Source organism: Oryctolagus cuniculus, chromosome 15 (genome assembly GCF_964237555.1).
Source record: "Oryctolagus cuniculus chromosome 15, mOryCun1.1, whole genome shotgun sequence".
Taxonomy (NCBI): Eukaryota; Metazoa; Chordata; class Mammalia; order Lagomorpha; family Leporidae; genus Oryctolagus; species Oryctolagus cuniculus.
In genome coordinates, this window is record NC_091446.1 from 61,875,561 (window position 1) to 61,894,029 (window position 18,469).

The following is an 18,469-nucleotide window of genomic DNA, read 5'->3' on the forward strand; positions in this document are numbered from 1 at the left end:
GTCAAACTAGTGACGCCTGCACAGCTGCCTCCGAGTCTGCAGCCCCTCGCCTCCTGTTTCTGTTGCTCCCAGCATCTCACATCTCTTTCAGCCCGTGCCTGCAGAAGAGAGGATGCGAGGTTCCAGCTGCCTTTTTTGAAGCCAGGGTAACTAACATCCCTTTCACTCTGCACAGCCACGGAAGCACACCTGGGACGCAGTCCTAGGCCTTTGCTGCAAAGCCAAGTGTCCTGAGTGGGGACTTGAGCCAAAGACGGGGCAGCCCATGGCAGGGAAGAAGGACCCAGCCAGGATTAAAGACCGAATCCTGCCTGCTTCCTGCCCACGTCTGCGGGAAGCTTACATTGATCAATAGCAGCTGAGTCAGAGTGGGTAGTATTTGTAAAAAATTACTTTCCAGAAGTCAGCTTGACTTCACCTCACTGGTCATTAGCACTATTGACTGGTAAACTTGCTTTAAGCCAGTGGGGCCAGCAGAGAGGTGAGCTGATAAAAACAGTGGTTCTGGAGTGCTAATCTCCATTCCTTGAGCTTCTGGGGGCTGCAAGAGGAAGAGGGGTCCAGGCCCAGGCAGTGGCAAGGGCTAGTGAGCTCCCTGCACAAGCCCATAGTCCCTGCCTCTGCATCTGCTCCCTGCTGGAGAAAACCCTGAAAATCCAGGCTGGCCAGGAGCCAGGGCTGGCTCCAGACTCTGGCTTGGTGCCTGGAGACAAAAGCAAGAGTCAGGATGCCGAGGGGAGCTGAGCTTCACACCCCTACTCAAAATGCCACAGAGACTAGCAAGCAAGCTATGGTAACCCAGTGGGGCCAGGGGCTAGTGCCTGCTGCAAGAAGGCTCCCAGGCTAGACACATCGCTGGGTGGCAGTCAGGGTGGCGGCGACCGAGCCTGCCCCACCCTCACAGGCCCTGGACACAGTAGTCTAGTGTGGAAGGGCTGGGCACGCACAGAAATATAGGTGGCCCTGTCCTCAGGGGCAAGGAGGCATCTGCCTGCCTGTGCCCAGCCAGCAAGCTGAGTTCCAGCCATCAGGGAAGGCAATGACAAGGGGAGCCCTGAGTCCACTGCTGACCAGAGGCCATCTGGGAGCCTGGGAAGGGCCTGGGAAGGGCCATGGGCACCCCCGGCCACCTAGAGCCAGGCCCTGAAGCCCTCTGAAGCCCATCAGAAAACCAAGCCCTTCTGCCCCATGGTGTCTGGGGTAGGGTCGCAGGGAACAGTGTGGGGACCATGAGGTTCTCTCAAGCAAGATGGGCCTACCGAGGTACACAGAATATTTCTAGAATCCATTAACAGGGGCATAGTAGGTAAAGCTGCCGTCTGCAGTCCGGACATCCCATATGGACACCGGTTCGAGTACTGGCTGTTCCGCTTCCAATCTAGCTCTCTGCTGAGGCCTGGGAAAGCAGAAGAAGATGGCCCAAGTCCTTGGGCCCCTGCACCCACATGGGAGACCTGGAGGAAGCTCCAGGCTCCTGGCTTCGGATTGGCACAGCTCCGGCCATTGCAACCAATTGGGGAGTAAACCAGCGGATGGAAGGCCTCTGCCTCTCTCTCTGCATAACTCAAATAAATAAATGAATAAATCTCTTTTTATTTATTTATTTGAAAGTCAGAGTTACACAGAGAGAGGAGAGGCAGAGAGACAGAAAGAGAAAGAGAGAGAGAAAGAAAGAGAGGTCTTCCATCTGATGGTTCACACCCCAGCTGGCTACAACAGCTGGAGCTGCACCAATCCGAAACCAGGAGCTTCTTCCGGGTCCCCCACATTGGTGCAGGGGCCCAAGGACCTGGGTCATTCTCTACTGCATTCCCAGGCCATTAGCAGAGAGCTGGATCGGAAGTGGAGCAGCTGGGTCTCTAACAGGCGCCCATATGGGATGCCGGCACTTCAGGCCAGGGCGTCAACCTCCTGTGCCACAGCACTGGCCCCATGAATAAATCTTAAAATAAAAAAAAAAAAATTCATTAATGGGGCCCAACATTTGGTCTGGTGTCGCTCCCCCTCTTCGTGGAGGAACGACACAGGACCCTGCGCTGTTCTTTCGTCTGCTCGGCCCTCCCCGGGTTTGCTGCTGGTTCTTCCCGGGTTGGCTACTGTCCCTTCCACCTCCGTGGAAGGGCGGTTCCCCCTGGCCGCTTTCCCCACTTCCGCAGGGGAGCGGCACACCGCCGGCCGGCTTTCTCGGGGGCTGCACAGGTGTTCCCCTTAGATGTTCCCCTTAGATGTTCCTCGTGCATGCTGTCTCTCTCCTCCTTTATAGTCCTCCTCTGCCAATCCCAACTCGGCTGCCCACACGCCGAGTACGCTGCTCTCCTCCAATCAGTAGCAAGTCCTACAGTTTATTGGTTGAACTGGAGGCAGCTGTGCGGAAGCTGTTTACTTCTCTCCCAGCGCCATATTGTGGGAAAGCAGATGCATAGAATAAGTCTTAATTCCAGTAACTCAGTCCAGTCCGGGCTGCTCCCCACAGATCCCCCTTTCTTTTTATTTTTTGGCGTTGATACGCGCCTGTCTTCGGTGTCCCGCGGCACACACTCTGCTCTACTTGCTAGAGTTGCCACAGGTTCTTACAAGTCCTATCAATCAGGCAAACCGAATCCGGGTCCTCTCTTCGCCATGTTGTGAGGAGGTTTTTAGGCGCTGATGCGTGCCTGTGTTCGGTGACCTGCGGCTCACACTCTGGTCGAGCCGCTTGCTGGTGCTTACCGCCTTAATCAGGCAGACCGAATCCAAGCCTCCTAATTGCTGTATTGTGGGGAGGCCTTACTGATGTTAATTCGTGCCTGTCTTCGGTGACCTGCGGCGCATAAGCTGCTAGCCGCCGCAGATGCTCATCGCCTCACTAATCGGGCAGACTGAATCCAAGCTCTCACATTGCTGTGTTGTGGGGAGGCCTTTCTCTTTCTCTATTTCTCTATCTCCGGGCATTCCTATTTCTCCCATTTTACTTCTGTCTGCCAACATTCCCATTTCTCTCATTTTACTTCTAAACTTCTGTTTCTCTTATCCCTGCAGCTTCCCGGTGCCTCGCCCTGCCGGCAGGCTCCGCCCCGAGGCTACTTCTCGGCGCCTCGCCGGCTCTGAGCCGCTTCAGCCCGCGCCTCTCTCATCTGCGCGGCTCGGCTTTGCGCACACACTCCGCGGTCTCGCACTTAGCCCAGCGTTCCCTATGTACTTGTGCCCCGCACGCTCTTTCTGCGCACGGCAGCCTCCGCGAGTCACACAGCGTCACTTACGTCTCCACCACTAGCATTCAATCTAAGTTCCCCGGGCTAGCCTGGCGAATTCAACCCAGCTCACGTTTCCGCCCCACGATCTGGCTTCCCGTCCTTTGCTCCCCGGGCTAATCAGACGGATCCCAATCTGGCTTACGTTTCAGCTTCTGGTTTCAACTTTTCGCCCCCTATTCCCGGGCTAACTTGAGAATCCCAAAGTGGCTTTCGTTTCCGCCTCGGCCTGCCCCCCGCGGCTTCAATTTCCCTAACACTTTTCTCTACCCGGTATGTTTCCCTAAGTTTTCTTCCAACAATATTCCTCCCTCATTTCTCCTGGCCTCTCCCCACAGTCCGCGTCCGAGTCTGTTTGTTCTAGCTTTCACTTTCGCTTTCGACCTTAGAGATTTCTCCCAGCTTCCCCCCGTAGTCCGTATCTGAGTCTATGCCTAGGCTTTCAACAGCTCCTTCCGGCACCTTTTTCGTCCGGCTTTTCCCTAGGCTGTCTGCTAGTCTCTCTCTCCGGTATTTTCCCAGTTCTTCCCGTTTCTTCCCTCCTAGGTTTCCTATCCGTCCTAGGTTTCCTATCCGTCCTGGGTTTCCTATCCGAGTCACGGCACCATTATGTCGCTCCCCCTCTTCGTGGAGGAACGACACAGGACCCTGCGCTGTTCTTTCGTCTGCTCGGCCCTCCCCGGGTTTGCTGCTGGTTCTTCCCGGGTTGGCTACTGTCCCTTCCACCTCCGTGGAAGGGCGGTTCCCCCTGGCCGCTTTCCCCACTTCCGCAGGGGAGCGGCACACCGCCGGCCGGCTTTCTCGGGGGCTGCACAGGTGTTCCCCTTAGATGTTCCCCTTAGATGTTCCTCGTGCATGCCGTCTCTCTCCTCCTTTATAGTCCTCCTCTGCCAATCCCAACTCGGCTGCCCACACGCCGAGTACGCTGCTCTCCTCCAATCAGTAGCAAGTCCTACAGTTTATTGGTTGAACTGGAGGCAGCTGTGCGGAAGCTGTTTACTTCTCTCCCAGCGCCATATTGTGGGAAAGCAGATGCATAGAATAAGTCTTAATTCCAGTAACTCAGTCCAGTCCGGGCTGCTCCCCACAGTCTGGCAATTAGGTTGCCCATGTCCCATATCAGAGGGCCTGGGTTCAATGCCTGGCTCTGCTCCGGACTCCAGCTTCCAGCAGACCCTGGGAGGCAGTGACAATAAGGTGCCCAAAGCCTGACCCTAACAGTTCTCTCTGAAACAGGCGCCACCTCCCCAGCCACTGGGTAACTCAGTCTGCTCAGCCCACGTCTGGCCTTCATCTCCCTCCCCTGCTGCTGGCCCCAGAAGCCCTGTGCCCTCTAAGTGCTCTTAGCTGGATGGTCTGGGGAGGGCCTCAGAACAGGGAGCTCTTTGCTGTCCCCTACCAAGCATCTGCCATCACCTCGCCTCCCTCATAGCTGCTGGGGTGTGTGTGTGTGTGTGTGTGTGTGTGTGTGTGTAACATTCCTGGGAGGATTGGATTCGAGCCGCTTAGCCTGCAGTGTGAATGTGCCGTATGCCTGGGCCTGAACGATAACGGGGCCAGCAGGGCGGCCAGGCAATTGCTTGGGGTGGGGGTGGGGGTGGGTGCACAGGCTCCTTCTCTGTGCTCGGAAATGAAGGTTGCTGATCTGAACCCTGCAAACCTTCTCGCCCAGGGTTAGTATCATTGTCAGAGAAACAAGACCTCCTTTACAACTGGAAAAATATGAGAAGTGCCCAAGATAAGCATCAGTTTAGGTAAGTTAGGTAGGGCATAGCCCAGAGATCTGGCCCCAGAGAAATAAAAGGAGTTGAAGACAAGGCATGGTAGGGGTAGGGGTGTAAGTCTGGGGAGAAACCAGAACACAAAGACGCCGAGAAGCAGTCGAGGACAGAAGTGCACAAAAGCAGGAAGGGTCTTGTCCATCGTGTGCTGGCTGCCGTGAAGTAGGGCCGGCAAGGACACAAAACACTGATTTGCAGCATTTGGCAATTTTTGATTCTCACGATGGAAGACTCCCACCTTGGCAGACTTCCAAGCTACCGCCTTGAGGTCACAGAACTCGAGCAAGCAGCTCCAGCATGCCTGCAGCTGAGCCCCATGTGCAGCCCATCCAGGTGGGATGCAGCTGCTGTGTGAGCAGTGCCGGAGCCCAGGTCAGCTCCTCTCCACTTCAGTGAGGCCGCCTTGGCATCCGTCTGTACTCTGAGACCGGCGGGCTGTTTTGCTGTCTCTTGATGCTCAGTGGCCTTAGGTTTATGGATAAAATTTGTGCTGAAAAATGCCAGGTGGGCAGGCTGTGCTGCAGGGAAACCAGCAAGGGGGTTTTGTGGGACTGGGTGTGGCCAAGCACCAGGCTTACAGGCCAGCAGAGGTTAAGGTCAAGTCCATAGAACTCAATGCTGCCGCCCTCCAGCTAACTATCAGAGCTGCTTGTCCTGGTGCAACCACGCACACACAGAGGCTACAGATTCTTCAGACTGGGACGGGACTGCCGACACGCACAGTTACAGTGCACTCCCTGAAGCTGCGGTTATGCGCGCCTCCCAGCAACAGAGACCACACTGCCACCCTGGACCTGCCTGTGGATCAAAGGTTCTGGTCTGGATCAGTGGTTCTTCTTGCTTGCAGACTGGAATTGGCTGGAGAGTTTTAAAAAATCATGAAGCCTGAATCCTGCCAAGAAATTCTGATTTAATTGGCATGAGGTTTGTCTGGACCCAGGAATTTGTCAATGCTCACCAGGTGACTTGAATTTGCAGCTACCTAGAGCATGGCGGGTGGGCGGGGAGCGGATCTCCTCGGTGAGGATTAATGTGAGAATGCCGAGAAGAGACTCACAGAGGACTTCCATGCTGGGGCCCAGCTTCGGCTGCCTCACCGCACATGGCAGGGCTGTCAGGAGCCGGCAGGAGCTGGCAGGAGCGAGGTTGATGCCTCTGAGGCCTGGGGAGACCTGCTCTTTGCCTGGCTCCATCTCTGCACCCCCGGGAGCTGCCTTCCAGCCAAAGTTGTGCACATCACACCCTTCTGTGTGCTTTCTCTTCCTGCAGCTATGCAGAGCACCATGCTGAAGAGCTGGGGCCCAGGAGCCAGACTGCCTGGGCTGGAGCCCCAGCTCTGTCCACATGGCGTGACCTCCCCATGCCTCAGTTTCCTCGCCTGGGGAGAGTAACGGTCCTTGCCCCCTAAGGCTGTCACACAGACTAAACAAACACATCGTTGAGGAGGGCTGAGAGGACAGTTGGTTGTGAAGGGGTTGCTGCCTGTCAGCGAGGGACACCAGCGATGCCAGCAGCCCTAGAACACCACGGAGCGAGCTTTTTTCCTCTTTGTGCTGTCAGCTCAGTGGCTGGACAAAGTCAGGCTGTTAACAAACAAGCGGAGAATAAGTGGCCATTTTCCAAACGCCTAAACCCACGCGTGGCACGGTGCCTGCCAAGCCTGTTAGGCTCCTTGCAAGGCTGAGCTGAAGCCTACAGCAGCGGGCTGTGCTCCAGCACTCTGGACACAGGCTCTGGGCACAGGAGGGTTTGGAGACTGGCAGGTGAACAGAGCAGAGAGGAGCGTGGGCGCATCCTGTTGTGCTGTAAACAAGTATCAAAGAGCCCCCCTCCCTGCCGTTGGCCTGTGCATTGCAGCAGCGTGCTCACAGGGACAACTGGAGGGTCTGGCTCCCCAAGGCTTTGGCAAACCATGTGGCTGGCACAGAGTCCAAGTATGTGCAAGAGACACGCTTCCCTGCAGGTGGACACACGTGGGACAGAGGCTGCCAGCAGGAGCTGTGTGTAATGAGCACCGAGTGCCGTAGAAAGCCTTGTGTCTACTCCCGGCTTCTCCCTTGGCGTAGCTGCACAGTCCACAAGTGTCCCCTGCACCATTTATCTAATGACTGTTTCCCCAAGTGCTGGACTGCATGATTGATGCCTGAACCCACTGCTCAATACCCATGGGCACCCTCGGAGCTCTGCAGAACCAGCGCAGAGGCCGTGAGTCTGCTGTACATGTGGGCGGCTGCCTTCCTGGAGTCAAGACACCTCTCCCTGGGTCCCGAGACTCTCAGTACCCGGGCTTAGGGCAAAACTCGGGGAGAAAGCCAAACTCTACACCCAGGGAGGGGGTGACACCATTTCCCTCCAGATGGGTTTTCAGTACTAGATGAAGGGCAAGAGAAAAGTGCCAGGGACTTCCGTTTGTGCTCCCAGATGTGCCAGCCCAGGAGGTCCTTGCTAAGTCAACTCCTTGTCAGCATTGCCATGGCTCCCTTTCCTCAGATACTGAGTGGTCACATCAAATCCCTCGTGCAGATATGAGGAAGAAGAGAGGTCAAGGCCAGCCCCCCAGCACCCTGCAGCTGCCCCCAGCACAGTCCGACCCCTGCAGCCACCTTACCGCTCGATACTGCCCATCTTTTCATGCTGCATCAAGGTTGCTGTGTGACCTTGGACAACTCACAGAGGTCAAGTTCACTGCTAACACATCATGACTGTGTGCCACAGGCCCTTGTGATCTTCTTAGAGGGCAGCCACCACCACCACACAGCTCCCTCCTAAGTGTGCTGCATACACAGCCTTACTTCATCCATTCTCCCCACCTGCCACAGAAGGAAACGGAGACACTGGGACCCGGAATGACTCGACCTCATGGTCCAGGTCAGCCAGTGCTGCAGGGGTGGCAAGGCAGGGGTCTTTGCTTCAGCACCCCAGGGTCCAGGCCCAGCTACAGCAGCCTCCCGGTGCCCACCCAACAGCCCTGCAGAACACCCTGAGCTCAACAGCTGCACTGTAGCCTCCTGGTCTCCACCTCCCTGACAATGGGAGGAGGTGAGTGGGCTGGGCAGTTCCATCAGGGTGTTCTGGGAGTGACTGCTGGCGGCTCGGGTTTTAGCCCCCTTCGCTTAAGATGCCCAGGGTGGATTCTATTTCCGTACTTCCTGAGCAGGTGGCCTGAGGGATCTGGTGCTGCACCATGGTGGGGGAAGGTGTGTTGTAACCAGGAGGTGCCAGGCAAGAGGGGTCAGCTGGGGCCAGCACTGTGGCATAGTTGGTAAAGCCACCGCCTGCAATGCCAGCATCCCATATGGGCGCCGGTTCGAGTCCCAGCTGCTCTGCTTCCGATCCAGCTCTCTGCTATGGCCTGGGAAAGCAGTGGAGGATGGCCCAAGTCCTTCGGCCCCTGTACCCGCATTGGAGACTCAGAAGAGGCTCCTGGTTCCTGGCTTTGGACCAGTGCAGCTCTGGCCAAATTGGGGAGTGAACCAGCAGATGGAAGACTTCTCTCTCTCTGCCTCTCCTTATCTCTGTGTGTAACATTGCCTTTCAAATAAATAAATAAATCTTTAAAAAAAAAAAAAAAAAAAAGAGGAGTCAGCCACAGTCCTCTACCCAGCTTAGACTTCAGAGGGCCCCTGTAAAGGAGCACTCTGTGGGGGGAGGGTGACAAGGCTCCAAAGTTATCGAACACTGGGTGTGCAGTAGTGTCCTCTGACCCTGGGAAGAAGGCCGGAGGACACAGATCAGATCATCACCATTCTTCAGGGCTGGCCTGCAACACCGACATCCCACTCAAATGTCAGTTTGAGTCCCGGTTGCTCCATTTCTGATCCAATTCACTGCTAATGCACCTGGAACAGCAGCGGAAGATGGCCCAAAAATCTTGGGCCCTTGCCACCCATGTTGGAGACCTGGATGGAGTTCTAGGCTTTTGGCTTCAGCCTAGCCAAGTCCTGGCCGTTGCAGCCATTTGGGGAGTAAACCAGCGGACGGAAGATCTCTATTTTTCCCTGTTTCTCCCTTTCTCTGTAATTCTGCTTTTCAAATAAATGAAAAATGAATTTTTTTTTTAAAGGGCCACTCTTCCCATTTTTCAGATGAAGATACCAAGTCCCCACTGGGACTCAAAGACAGACCTCAGACTCCAGCAGCAGCCCCGACTGCAATCAAGCTCAGCGGAAATCACCTGGCCCCTGTCTGTGCGCCTAATGGGACCGGAGAGGGACCTGTGCTGGGCAAGCAGCAAGCTTCGCGTGTGCACACAAGGAAGGGGGCAGGGAGGGAGCTCCGACAGCCACGGTCCTACGCAGAGACCTCTGCTGCCCTCTGCAAGGACAAGTGTGGCAAACCTTCCCTGGCCCACCAGTGAGACTCAGTCCCCGCCTCTGGCAGCAGCATCCTCTGCCTCCTGAGGCCTGGCCCCTGAGAGAAGGTGGACGTGGCCCAGCAGGCTGGAGGGCGAGGAGGGAGGGAGCAGCTGCTCACCGGGAGCTGGCTCCAGCCCCCATCTGGTGAGCAGGGTCCATTCTCCCCATCTGCAGATGAGGACACGGAGCCTGGCAGGGAAGCAGCGGCGGCTCCTGCTAATGACATGTGCGGGGCTTCAGACCCGGGTCTTTTCTGCTACAAAACCCTGAGAAGCCAAGGTCAGGCAAGGAGGAGGGGCAGGAGTCCAGTGTGGAAAGTTGTCAGGGTTGAGTGGAGACCAATTCAGAGGCTCCTTACCCAGCAGGTGACCACAGCCATCAGCAAAGGAGGCGGGAGAGTGCCCTGATTTCCACTTTTGTTGTCACCACGGGCCTCTCCCCCTGTGCCATCCAGGGAGAAGAAGGCAGGCGGCCAGGGGCACAGCAGGATGCCCTTTCAGCCTGTGACTCGAGCTGCCTGGCACCCCGGGAAAGTTCTGAGGGCAGCTGGTGCTGACAGATCAAAAGCACCTACCCTGGGCCATCGTCTAAAGCCTCCTGTTACCCCATGTCTGCCTGGCAGAGGCAAAGCTCTGGGCAAAGAACCATCAGTTTTGGCCAAGCTCCCCTGCTTCCTGCTGAGGGCTGTGGGTCTGCAAGGTGGGCAGCAGGCCAGACCTCTCAGCGCCCTGTGGCCTTCCCCAGCCTCCCCGTGGTGTGAGATCTCCGGAGGAGGGGTCTCTCCTGCAAGGCCTGGCATCTTGACTGGGACAGAGTCTTGGCAAAGCCTCGAGCAGCACAAAGTGGAAAACGGCGCGGCTGCAGAGACACAGCCAGTCAGATGTCACAGTGCCTCCCGGGGGCTGCCAGCAACTGTCGGCACAGGAGGAGACAAGGAGAACCATTTGGGAATCCCTAGGGGCTAGGCAGCCTGGTGGAGGGAGGGGAAGGAGGACAGGAGTCCAGCTTCTCTGACCTGCCCTAAGAGCTGGCAGCCTTGAGTGGCAGGAAGAAGTGTGTGTGTTTTTTTTTGTTTTTTTTTTTTTCTGACAATCACCCCATGTGAGAGTGGCCCTTGTCGACCAGTTCTCAGCAGCTGCTGCTGGTCCTGGGAGCACACTTCTGAGAAATACCGGCCTGGGCAGAGAAAAGGGAGATGGTACAAGGCAGAATTAAGTAAATGCAACCCAAAGCATCCCAGAGCAACACAGATGTGTTTTTTTTTTTTCAAAAGTGCTGTGTACTCTATTAAATTCTTAATACGGACTTGTTTTCCTAAGCTCGCTGGCCCTCTCTGGAACAGTGTGGGTATTATCAGGGGAAAAACTAGAGAATTGAGGGTTATGGAGTTTCATTGTAGCATAGCAGAAATGCTCACTCTCCTGCCACCAAAATGAAATCTCCACAACACATGGTTTTCTCTTCACCCCCATGTGTTCCAGGACAAAACTATTATGGCAGTTAGCACTCGGAACAAGCAGGGAGGCCTGAATGTTGCTCCTGTGGCCACATTCCCCCCTGGAGTATCATTGCAACCCACCACATCCCTGTGCCATGGCTGGCCAACTAAACGCCTCCAGGTCCTCCAAAACCTCCCGTGGGTCCTCCTGGGAGCCCCATCCCACGGGGACTCGTGAATGGACCCTCTGCCTGGCCCTCAGCTCTGACCATGCCCGGTCTCGCAGTGCAGCATTTGCTCACACTGGGGTGAGGATCTGCAGCTCATGCACCTCGTGGCCCCTGCTTCTTCAGGCACTGTATTTCCCCTAGCAGTTTGTCTATACATTCTTTTTTTAAAAAAAGATTTATTTGAAAGGCAGAGTTACAAAGAAAGAGAGAGAGAAAGGGAGAGACAGAGAAGTCTTCCATTCGCTGGTTCACTCCCCAAATGGCTGAAACAGCCAGGGCTTGGCCAGGCAGAAGTCAGGAGCCAGAGGCTTCATCTTAGTCTCCCACGTGGGTGCAGGGTCCCAAGCACTTGGGGGCCGCATTCCTCTGCTTTCCCAGGAGCATTAGCAGGGAGCTGGACCAGAAGTAGAGCAGTCAGCTCTCAAACCAGTGCCCAGATGGGATGCAGGCGGCAGTTTTACCCACTACACCACAGCACTGGCCCATGTCTGTATGTTCTTTTAAAAGCTTTCATGTACAGTCAGCTCTCCCCAGGTTTCACAGCTTCAATTCAATCAACCACAAATCAAAAACACTTTAAAAGGAGCCGGCTTTGTGGCACTGCGGCACAGCAGCAGGTTAAGCTGCTGCTTGTGATGTCAGCACTCTGTGTAGTGCTGCTTCGCTTCCAATCCAATGTCTGTGCCTGGCAAGGCAGCAGAAGATGGTCCAAGTCAGCACCGTGGTGCAGCAGGTTAAGCCACTGCCTGTGACGACAGCATCCCATTTTTTTTTTTTTTTTAGAAAACTTTTATTTAATAAAAATAAATTTCAAAAGTACAACTTTTGGATTATAGCGGTTCTTTCCCCCATAACCACCCTCCTACCTGTAAACCGTCCCACCTCCTACTCCCTCCCCCATCCCATTCTTCATTAAGATTCATTTTTAATTATCTTTGTATACAGAAGATCAACTCTATACTAAGTAAAGATTTCAAAAGTTTGCATCCACACAGACACAAAGTATAAAGTATTGTTTGAAGACTAGTTTTACCGTTAATTCTCATAGTACAACACATTAAGGACAGAGATCTTACTTGGGGAGTAAGTGCACAGTGACTCCTGTTCTTGATTTAACAATTGACACTCTTATTTATGATGTCAGTGATCGCCCGAGGTTCTTGTCATGAGCTGCCAAGGCTTTGGAAGCCTCTTGAGTCCACAAACTCCGACCTTATTTAGCCAAAGTCATAATCAAAGTGGAAGTTCTCTCCTCCCTGCAGAGAAAGGTACCTCCTTCTTTGATGGCCCCTTCTTTCCGCTGGGATCTCACAGAGATCTTTCATTTAAGTCATTTTTTTGCCACAGTGTCTTGCCTTCCAGCCAGCATCCCATATGAATGCCTGTTTAAGTCCCAGCTGTTCCACTTGTGATCCGACTCTGCAAACATGCCTGGGAAAGCTGCAGAAGACGGCCCAAGCACTTGAGGCCCTGCTACCTACTAGGAAACCTGGATGAAGTTTCTGGCTGGCCCAGCCCTGGCTGTTTCGGGCATTTAGGAAGTAAACCAGTGGATGGAAGATATTTCTCCCCCCGACCCCAGCTTCTCCCTCTCTCATCTCTCTCTCTTTCTATCTGCCACTCTACCTTTAAATAAATAACTCTTTTTTAAAAATACTCTTTAAAAAAGTATCTGGGGGCCAATAGTGTGATGTAGTGGGTTAATGCCTTGGCCTGAAGCACCGGCATCCCATATGGGCACTGGTTAGAGTCCGGCTGCTATGCTTCCAATACAGCTCTCTGCTATGGCCTGGGAATGCAGTAGAGGATGGCCCAAGTCCGTGGGTCCCTGCACCCACATGGGAGACCCGGAAGAAGCTCCTGGCTCCTGGCTTCAGATTGGCGCAGCTCCGGCCATTGAGGTCATCTGGAGAGTGAACCAGTGGATAGAAAACCTCCCTCTCTCTCTCTGCCTCTGTCTTTCAAATAAATAATCTTTAAAAAAAATTTTTTTTAAGTAACTACACAGACTTCATTCTCTGACCCTTAGTCCCTAAACAGTACGGTGTAACAACTGTTCGCACAACTTTACCTTGTAGTAGTTACTGTAAGCAATCCAGAGCTGGCTTGAAACTAAGAGGTGAGGTGTGTGGATCATAAGCAAACATGAAGCCGTTCTGCACAGGACTGCAGCCTTGAGCAGTTTGGTATTTTGGGAGTGGGATCCTGGGAACAATCCCCCATGGAGAGCAAGGATGGCTTGTACCATTTCCCGGTGTGGAAAATAAGGGCATCACCCTGTATGCTGGAAAGCTGTAAATGGCTACTGTCTGAACAAATCCTCTAAGCTCCAAATGTGACCAGAGCAGGCAGCAGTGTCCCCAAGGACCCAGGAAGCCTGCCGTCGGTGGGGCATCTATGCTCTCTGTGTCTGCCACAGGCACAGAAGACACCGTTTGACTTGCTCCGTTTCTCATTCATCCGAACCGGGCTCAGACCTTCCGACTCAGGGTATTTGGCCACAGGCAGAAAATAAAACACAAGGAAAGACTCGCAGACAGAGAGCACAGGCCACGCAGGCCAGGAGGAGTGGAGTGGAGTAGGGCTGACAGCAGGGAAGGCTACAGGGTGGCCGGGGCCTGAGCTGCAGAGGACAGGTGGCCACGCTGGCTGGGACAGACCCCTGAACCTCTTCATGGGTGGGGCTTGCCATCTGTTTTCATCATGACCCCATGGGTACACCTGTGCACACACATAGTGAAATTGAAATTAAAAGACACAAAACAGTAATTAACATGCTACGTGTGATGTGCTCTGACATTTCCTATTCTATTCTATCCATTTAAAAATTGCTGGTCTCAACACACTAATCTGACAGCACAATTCACTAGTGAGTCATAACCTGCAGCTCTCAACAATCTATTCCATGGTGTCTCTGTTATTTCAAAGGAGCTTTGAGGCTTTGAAATACTCGCTCTACAAAATGCTCCCAACCAACGGAGCGCCTGCTGACTGCCAGATTCAGTGTTAGAAGCTGGCAGGGTGGGAGCAGGTAGCTTCAGAGAAGTGAGGGGAGGAGGTAACTCCCCGTGAGGTCAGAGAAAGTCACATACAGAGACCACAGGGCTGTCTGCAGGAGGTGACGGCAGCAGGGGCGGCCGCATGCTGCACAGATCAGAGGTTTGAGGGCGTTTAGCCACTGGGGAGCACCTCAACTAGGCACCCCCCAGTGGGTGCCCTAGGAAGCAGATCAGCACCCCTGTCCTTCCCAGCCCCCCTCTCCCCATGGCACAGAGCTCTTTTTCCCCCTTCTCCCCAGAATGGCCCAGAGGGTGGGGAGCAAAGGGCGGTAGCATGAAAGAAGCAGGCAGAATGCTGGGTTGGAGCTGGCAGCTCCCAGGCGCAGAGTTCCATGTGGTGAGGGCTCTCTGGGGCGGGGGTCTCTGCAGTGCTTACAGGGGCTTGTTTTGGAGCAGCCTGTTCTCTAGGGACTGAATGAATGCGTTAAGCAACTCATGTCTGTCCAATTCATTTCTCATGACAATTTGGTCTCATTTTTCCAGCACCTTTGTGGGCTCTGAAGGGGAAAGATAAGCCGTTCTAAAGGCCCCAACGTTCCCACTGCAATTATCCCGGAGAGATCCCACAGGAGATGAAGGACGTAGAGTGATTTCTGTAATGAAAGGCTGCAGCCTCGCTCCGCACCATGATCACAGCCCCCACCCTCCTGTAGGGCTGCAGCCCTCCCACTGGATGGGGGCCAGGTGGAAAATAGGAGTGGGGAGACCCCTGCAAGGAGCAAGAGCTGCCTCTGGTCACCTCATCTCCCCAGCTGGGTGGAGGGGAAGGACTATTAAGACCCTCTGTGGTGGGGGTGACCCCAGGGACTATTAAGACCCTGAGGTCAGTGGGGGCCTCTGGGGAGTAGCTGCTACTTGGGGGAAAACCAGAAGACTCCCCTGATAGGGGCAACTTCCCTGCCCCAGCATCTCTGCATCCCCCAGGCTGGGACAGGGCAGCTGGGGCTCTGTCACAGGCTGAACTGACCAGGAAACTCAGCCTCACAGCTGATGGCTCCTCCCTGGCCAGGTATGTGACGGGCACCGGCAAATCTCATAGAGCCTCAGTGTCTGTATCTGTCGAATGGGGATGATGGCCCTGCAGACGTGCAGCAACATATAGGCATCCTCGGCCAGCTGTAGGGTGCTCCCACAGGGAAAACGCTATCACTGTCACTCTGGAGGATGGCAGAGACGGGCACATGGAGAGGGAGTCCACGCCGCTCCAGTGCCGGGGGCCATTGCTGACAGATGTTGACGGCCTGTGGGAGGGGAAGCACTGAGGGGTCTGGACCCCCTGTGCTGCCTTCTGGGGATGTGCAAGGTGGGGAATAACCTTCCCTTGAGCAGATGAGAAGAGGCCAAGCCTCAGGGAGCTGCCGTGAGTCTCCTAAGGCTGCAGTTAGGAAGTGGAGAAGCCAGTGTCGAGCGCTGGCCCTGACCTCCTCACCTGACTGCTGGCCACACGCCCAGCCCTGGTCTCAGCTTTGGCTGTGACAGACCCTGTTCAATATCGCTGTGTTGGGAAGGGCCCCTCCAAAGCAACAGCAGGGCAGGATGGGCCCAGGCAAGAAGGGCCTGGCCAGGAATGCAAGAAACGACGGCCTCAGCACTCTGGGCCTGCGAGGTATCACCAGCAGAAGGCCCTTCCGGGCTCGCTCCTGCGTAGACTGCACAGAGGACAAAGGACCAGCGAGCTGGAGCGGCACGAGCGGCCAGGGACCCTGGTCTCGGGAGCATACGATGGAATCGGAGGAAAGCACAGGAGCCCAGGGCCACACACAGGGCTGACTTCTGAAACCCTGCGTCCTCTTCCTGGCACTTCTGCAGTCCCGCCGTACAACCTGATGCCCCTGCACAATGTCTCTGAGCCTCAGTTTACTCATCTGCCGAACCTCGAAGGTCAGCTGTCCCCACCCCCACCTGAGCCAGGGTCCCCTGGCTCTGACAGACAGGCACTCAGCCAGCACTGCTGCTCCCCATCACACAGGCCCAGACCACCAGAAAGTTCTCACATTTGGCCAGATGGCATAACGACCATCAAGGAAATGACCACAATGAAAACATCACTGGAGCGCGTCATTGTCACCACTGTCATCAGGACAGCACCGAAGGTAGAGGCAAAGGGAGAGAAGGCGGGTGAAGCAGAGAGCGAGGGCACTCGCTGGGTGAGGAGGCCCCAGGCTAGAGGGCACACTCAGCTCTCCGAGCTCCTGATGAGATGGGAAGAAGATAATGGTTGCGAGAGGAGGATGCTCCCTGGCCTCAGCAAACCCCAGCCTTGTGGAAGGCACACAGCACAGCCCGGGTTCCCTGGAGGTGGGGCTTCGACTAACAAGAGGGGGAACACTTGCAGTGCAGGCAGAGAAAGGCCATTCTGAAGCTACCTGCCCAGTGCTCCCCGATTCCCAGAGGTGAAGCGCTCCCTGGGAAGGCAGGACCCAGGGAATGTGTCAAGGCTCAGAGCCAGCCTGGGCCAGCAGCTGGAGACGCAGACAGGGTCTTATCCAGGGCTGCGTTACCAAGGTTGTCTACCTGCCAGCAGAAGCCGGTGGCCCACCCCACACACAGCAGGCCACCTTCCTGGGCCCTGGGCCCTCCCCCAGTGCAAGTCACACTCCCACGCACCCAGCAGCTCTGGGACTGGCTGGGAGGGCCACTCACCCACGATCTCGTTCTCCTCCAGGCTGATGGTCTCCAGCACCGGCAGGGTGGTGAGCTGCTCGGGGAAGTCCCGGAACTTGTTGCGAGACAAGTCGATGGCCTTGAGGTGCTGCAGAGTGCTGACCTCGTTGGGGAGGCGATGCAGGAAGTTTCCTTCCAGGTGGAGCTCTGCCGCGTGAGGGGAAGAGGAGAGAGGGCAGTGAGGAGAGGCTTCCCTGAGACCACCAGGACTGCTGGCAGCAAGGCTCTCACCCTGGCCCAGGGCCTGCCATCTGCCATCAGCAGAGATCATCCATGTTTGGCTTTGGACTGGAAGGTTCTCCCCACAGAGGCCTGGGCCTCCACAAAGGGGCAGAACATCATGGCCACTCCCTCGGACAAGGCCCTGCAGTACTCCAGGGGACACCACCCTGGCTGCCAACTTCTTTCTGTGTCACACGTCCCTGCTCCCTGCCCCCTCTACGGCTGGCCTGGACCAGCTGCTCCAAAAGCTGACCAGTGACCTAGGCGGGGACCTGCATGGGAAGGGCTGACCCAGGGGGTCTCCCTGTCAGGAACTGGACAGAAGGCTGGGGCAGTGGGAGCAAAGCCAAGGGGCCACTTGGTGTGGAGGGAAACCAGGGGGTCCCCAGGGCCCATGGGCAAGACAAAGGGATGAGACAAAGCCGAGAAGGGTGATGTAGGGGCTATAAGAGGGGGACCTGGAGTCCCCACTGCCTGGTGCAAACCCCAGTGGGGCCACCCACACACTGAGGCCATGAGAGAGGGAGAGGCTGGGCCCGGGGAGCAGCCCCTGTCCTCACCCCCAACCCTTTATGGGCAGCCCTTCTCTGTTATGGGAACCTGCCCACTCTGGCCCAAAGGGCATGGAGGCCCACAGATGCCAAGTGGCCTAAAGAATGTCCCCCAGCTCTCCACCCCAAGGACTGGCCTTGGAGACAGATGACCAGTGGTTCTGTCTCAGAGGGTGCCCACCCTTACAATGGAATGTTCACGTGGCCATCTTGAAAGTTGCTAATGATGTTATCTTTTTTTTTTTTTTTTTTTTTTTTTTTGACAGAGCTAGGCAGAGAGAGAGAGAGAAAGGTCTTCCTTCCATTGGTTCACCCCCCAAATGGCCGCTACAGCCGGAGCTATGCTGATCTGAAGCCAGGAGCCAGGTGCTTCCTCCTGGTCTCCCATGCGGGTGCAGGCACCCAAGCACTTGGGCCATCCTCTACTGCCTTCCCGGGCCACAGCAGAGAGCTGGACTGGAAGAGGAGCAGCTGGGACTAGAACCCAGCGCCCATATGGGATACCAGCACCGCAGGCGGAGAATTAACCAAGTGAGCCACAGCGCTGGCCTGATTTTATCTTCAGATCTGTGTTTCATAAGCACAGCCTAGGGCACCCATGTAGGCAGCAGCTGTCCTGACCCCCACCATCTCCCAGCCTCCCCACCAGCTCCCTGCAGAGGACCTGTGGGGCCTCTCCTCCCCGTCCCTGCTCTGTGAAGGAAGGTTGGAATCAGGCACCTGTGCCCCCTTCTCTCGGTGGGGCACGGTGGCAGCTCTCCCCTTGCCTCTCTCTCAGGGCCCCTGGTGGGCAGCACTGTGGTGCATCTGGGGGTGGCTGCTGGAGGCAGAGTCTTGTTGGGAGAGTCAATCACCAAAATCCAGCTACTGAGCACGTCCTGATCCCAGGTCTGAAGCTTCTTGGAGGAGTTGCAATCCAGCTGTGGGTTAGGGACCTGG

The 18,469-nt window shown here is 55.6% G+C and overlaps 1 protein-coding gene across 3 annotated transcripts in view; it reads right to left on the reverse strand.

Annotated features, from left to right (window-relative positions):
• Positions 1–18,469, reverse strand: part of LRRC20 (leucine rich repeat containing 20) — a 71,485-nt gene that overhangs the window by 9,135 nt on the left and 43,881 nt on the right. For all 3 annotated transcript variants that reach the window (XM_070057788.1, XM_070057789.1, XM_008270009.4), the window contains exon 4: positions 16,737–16,904. In XM_070057788.1, coding sequence (XP_069913889.1) covers positions 16,737–16,904 — 168 coding nt within the window. The remainder of the gene's footprint in view (positions 1–16,736; positions 16,905–18,469) is intronic.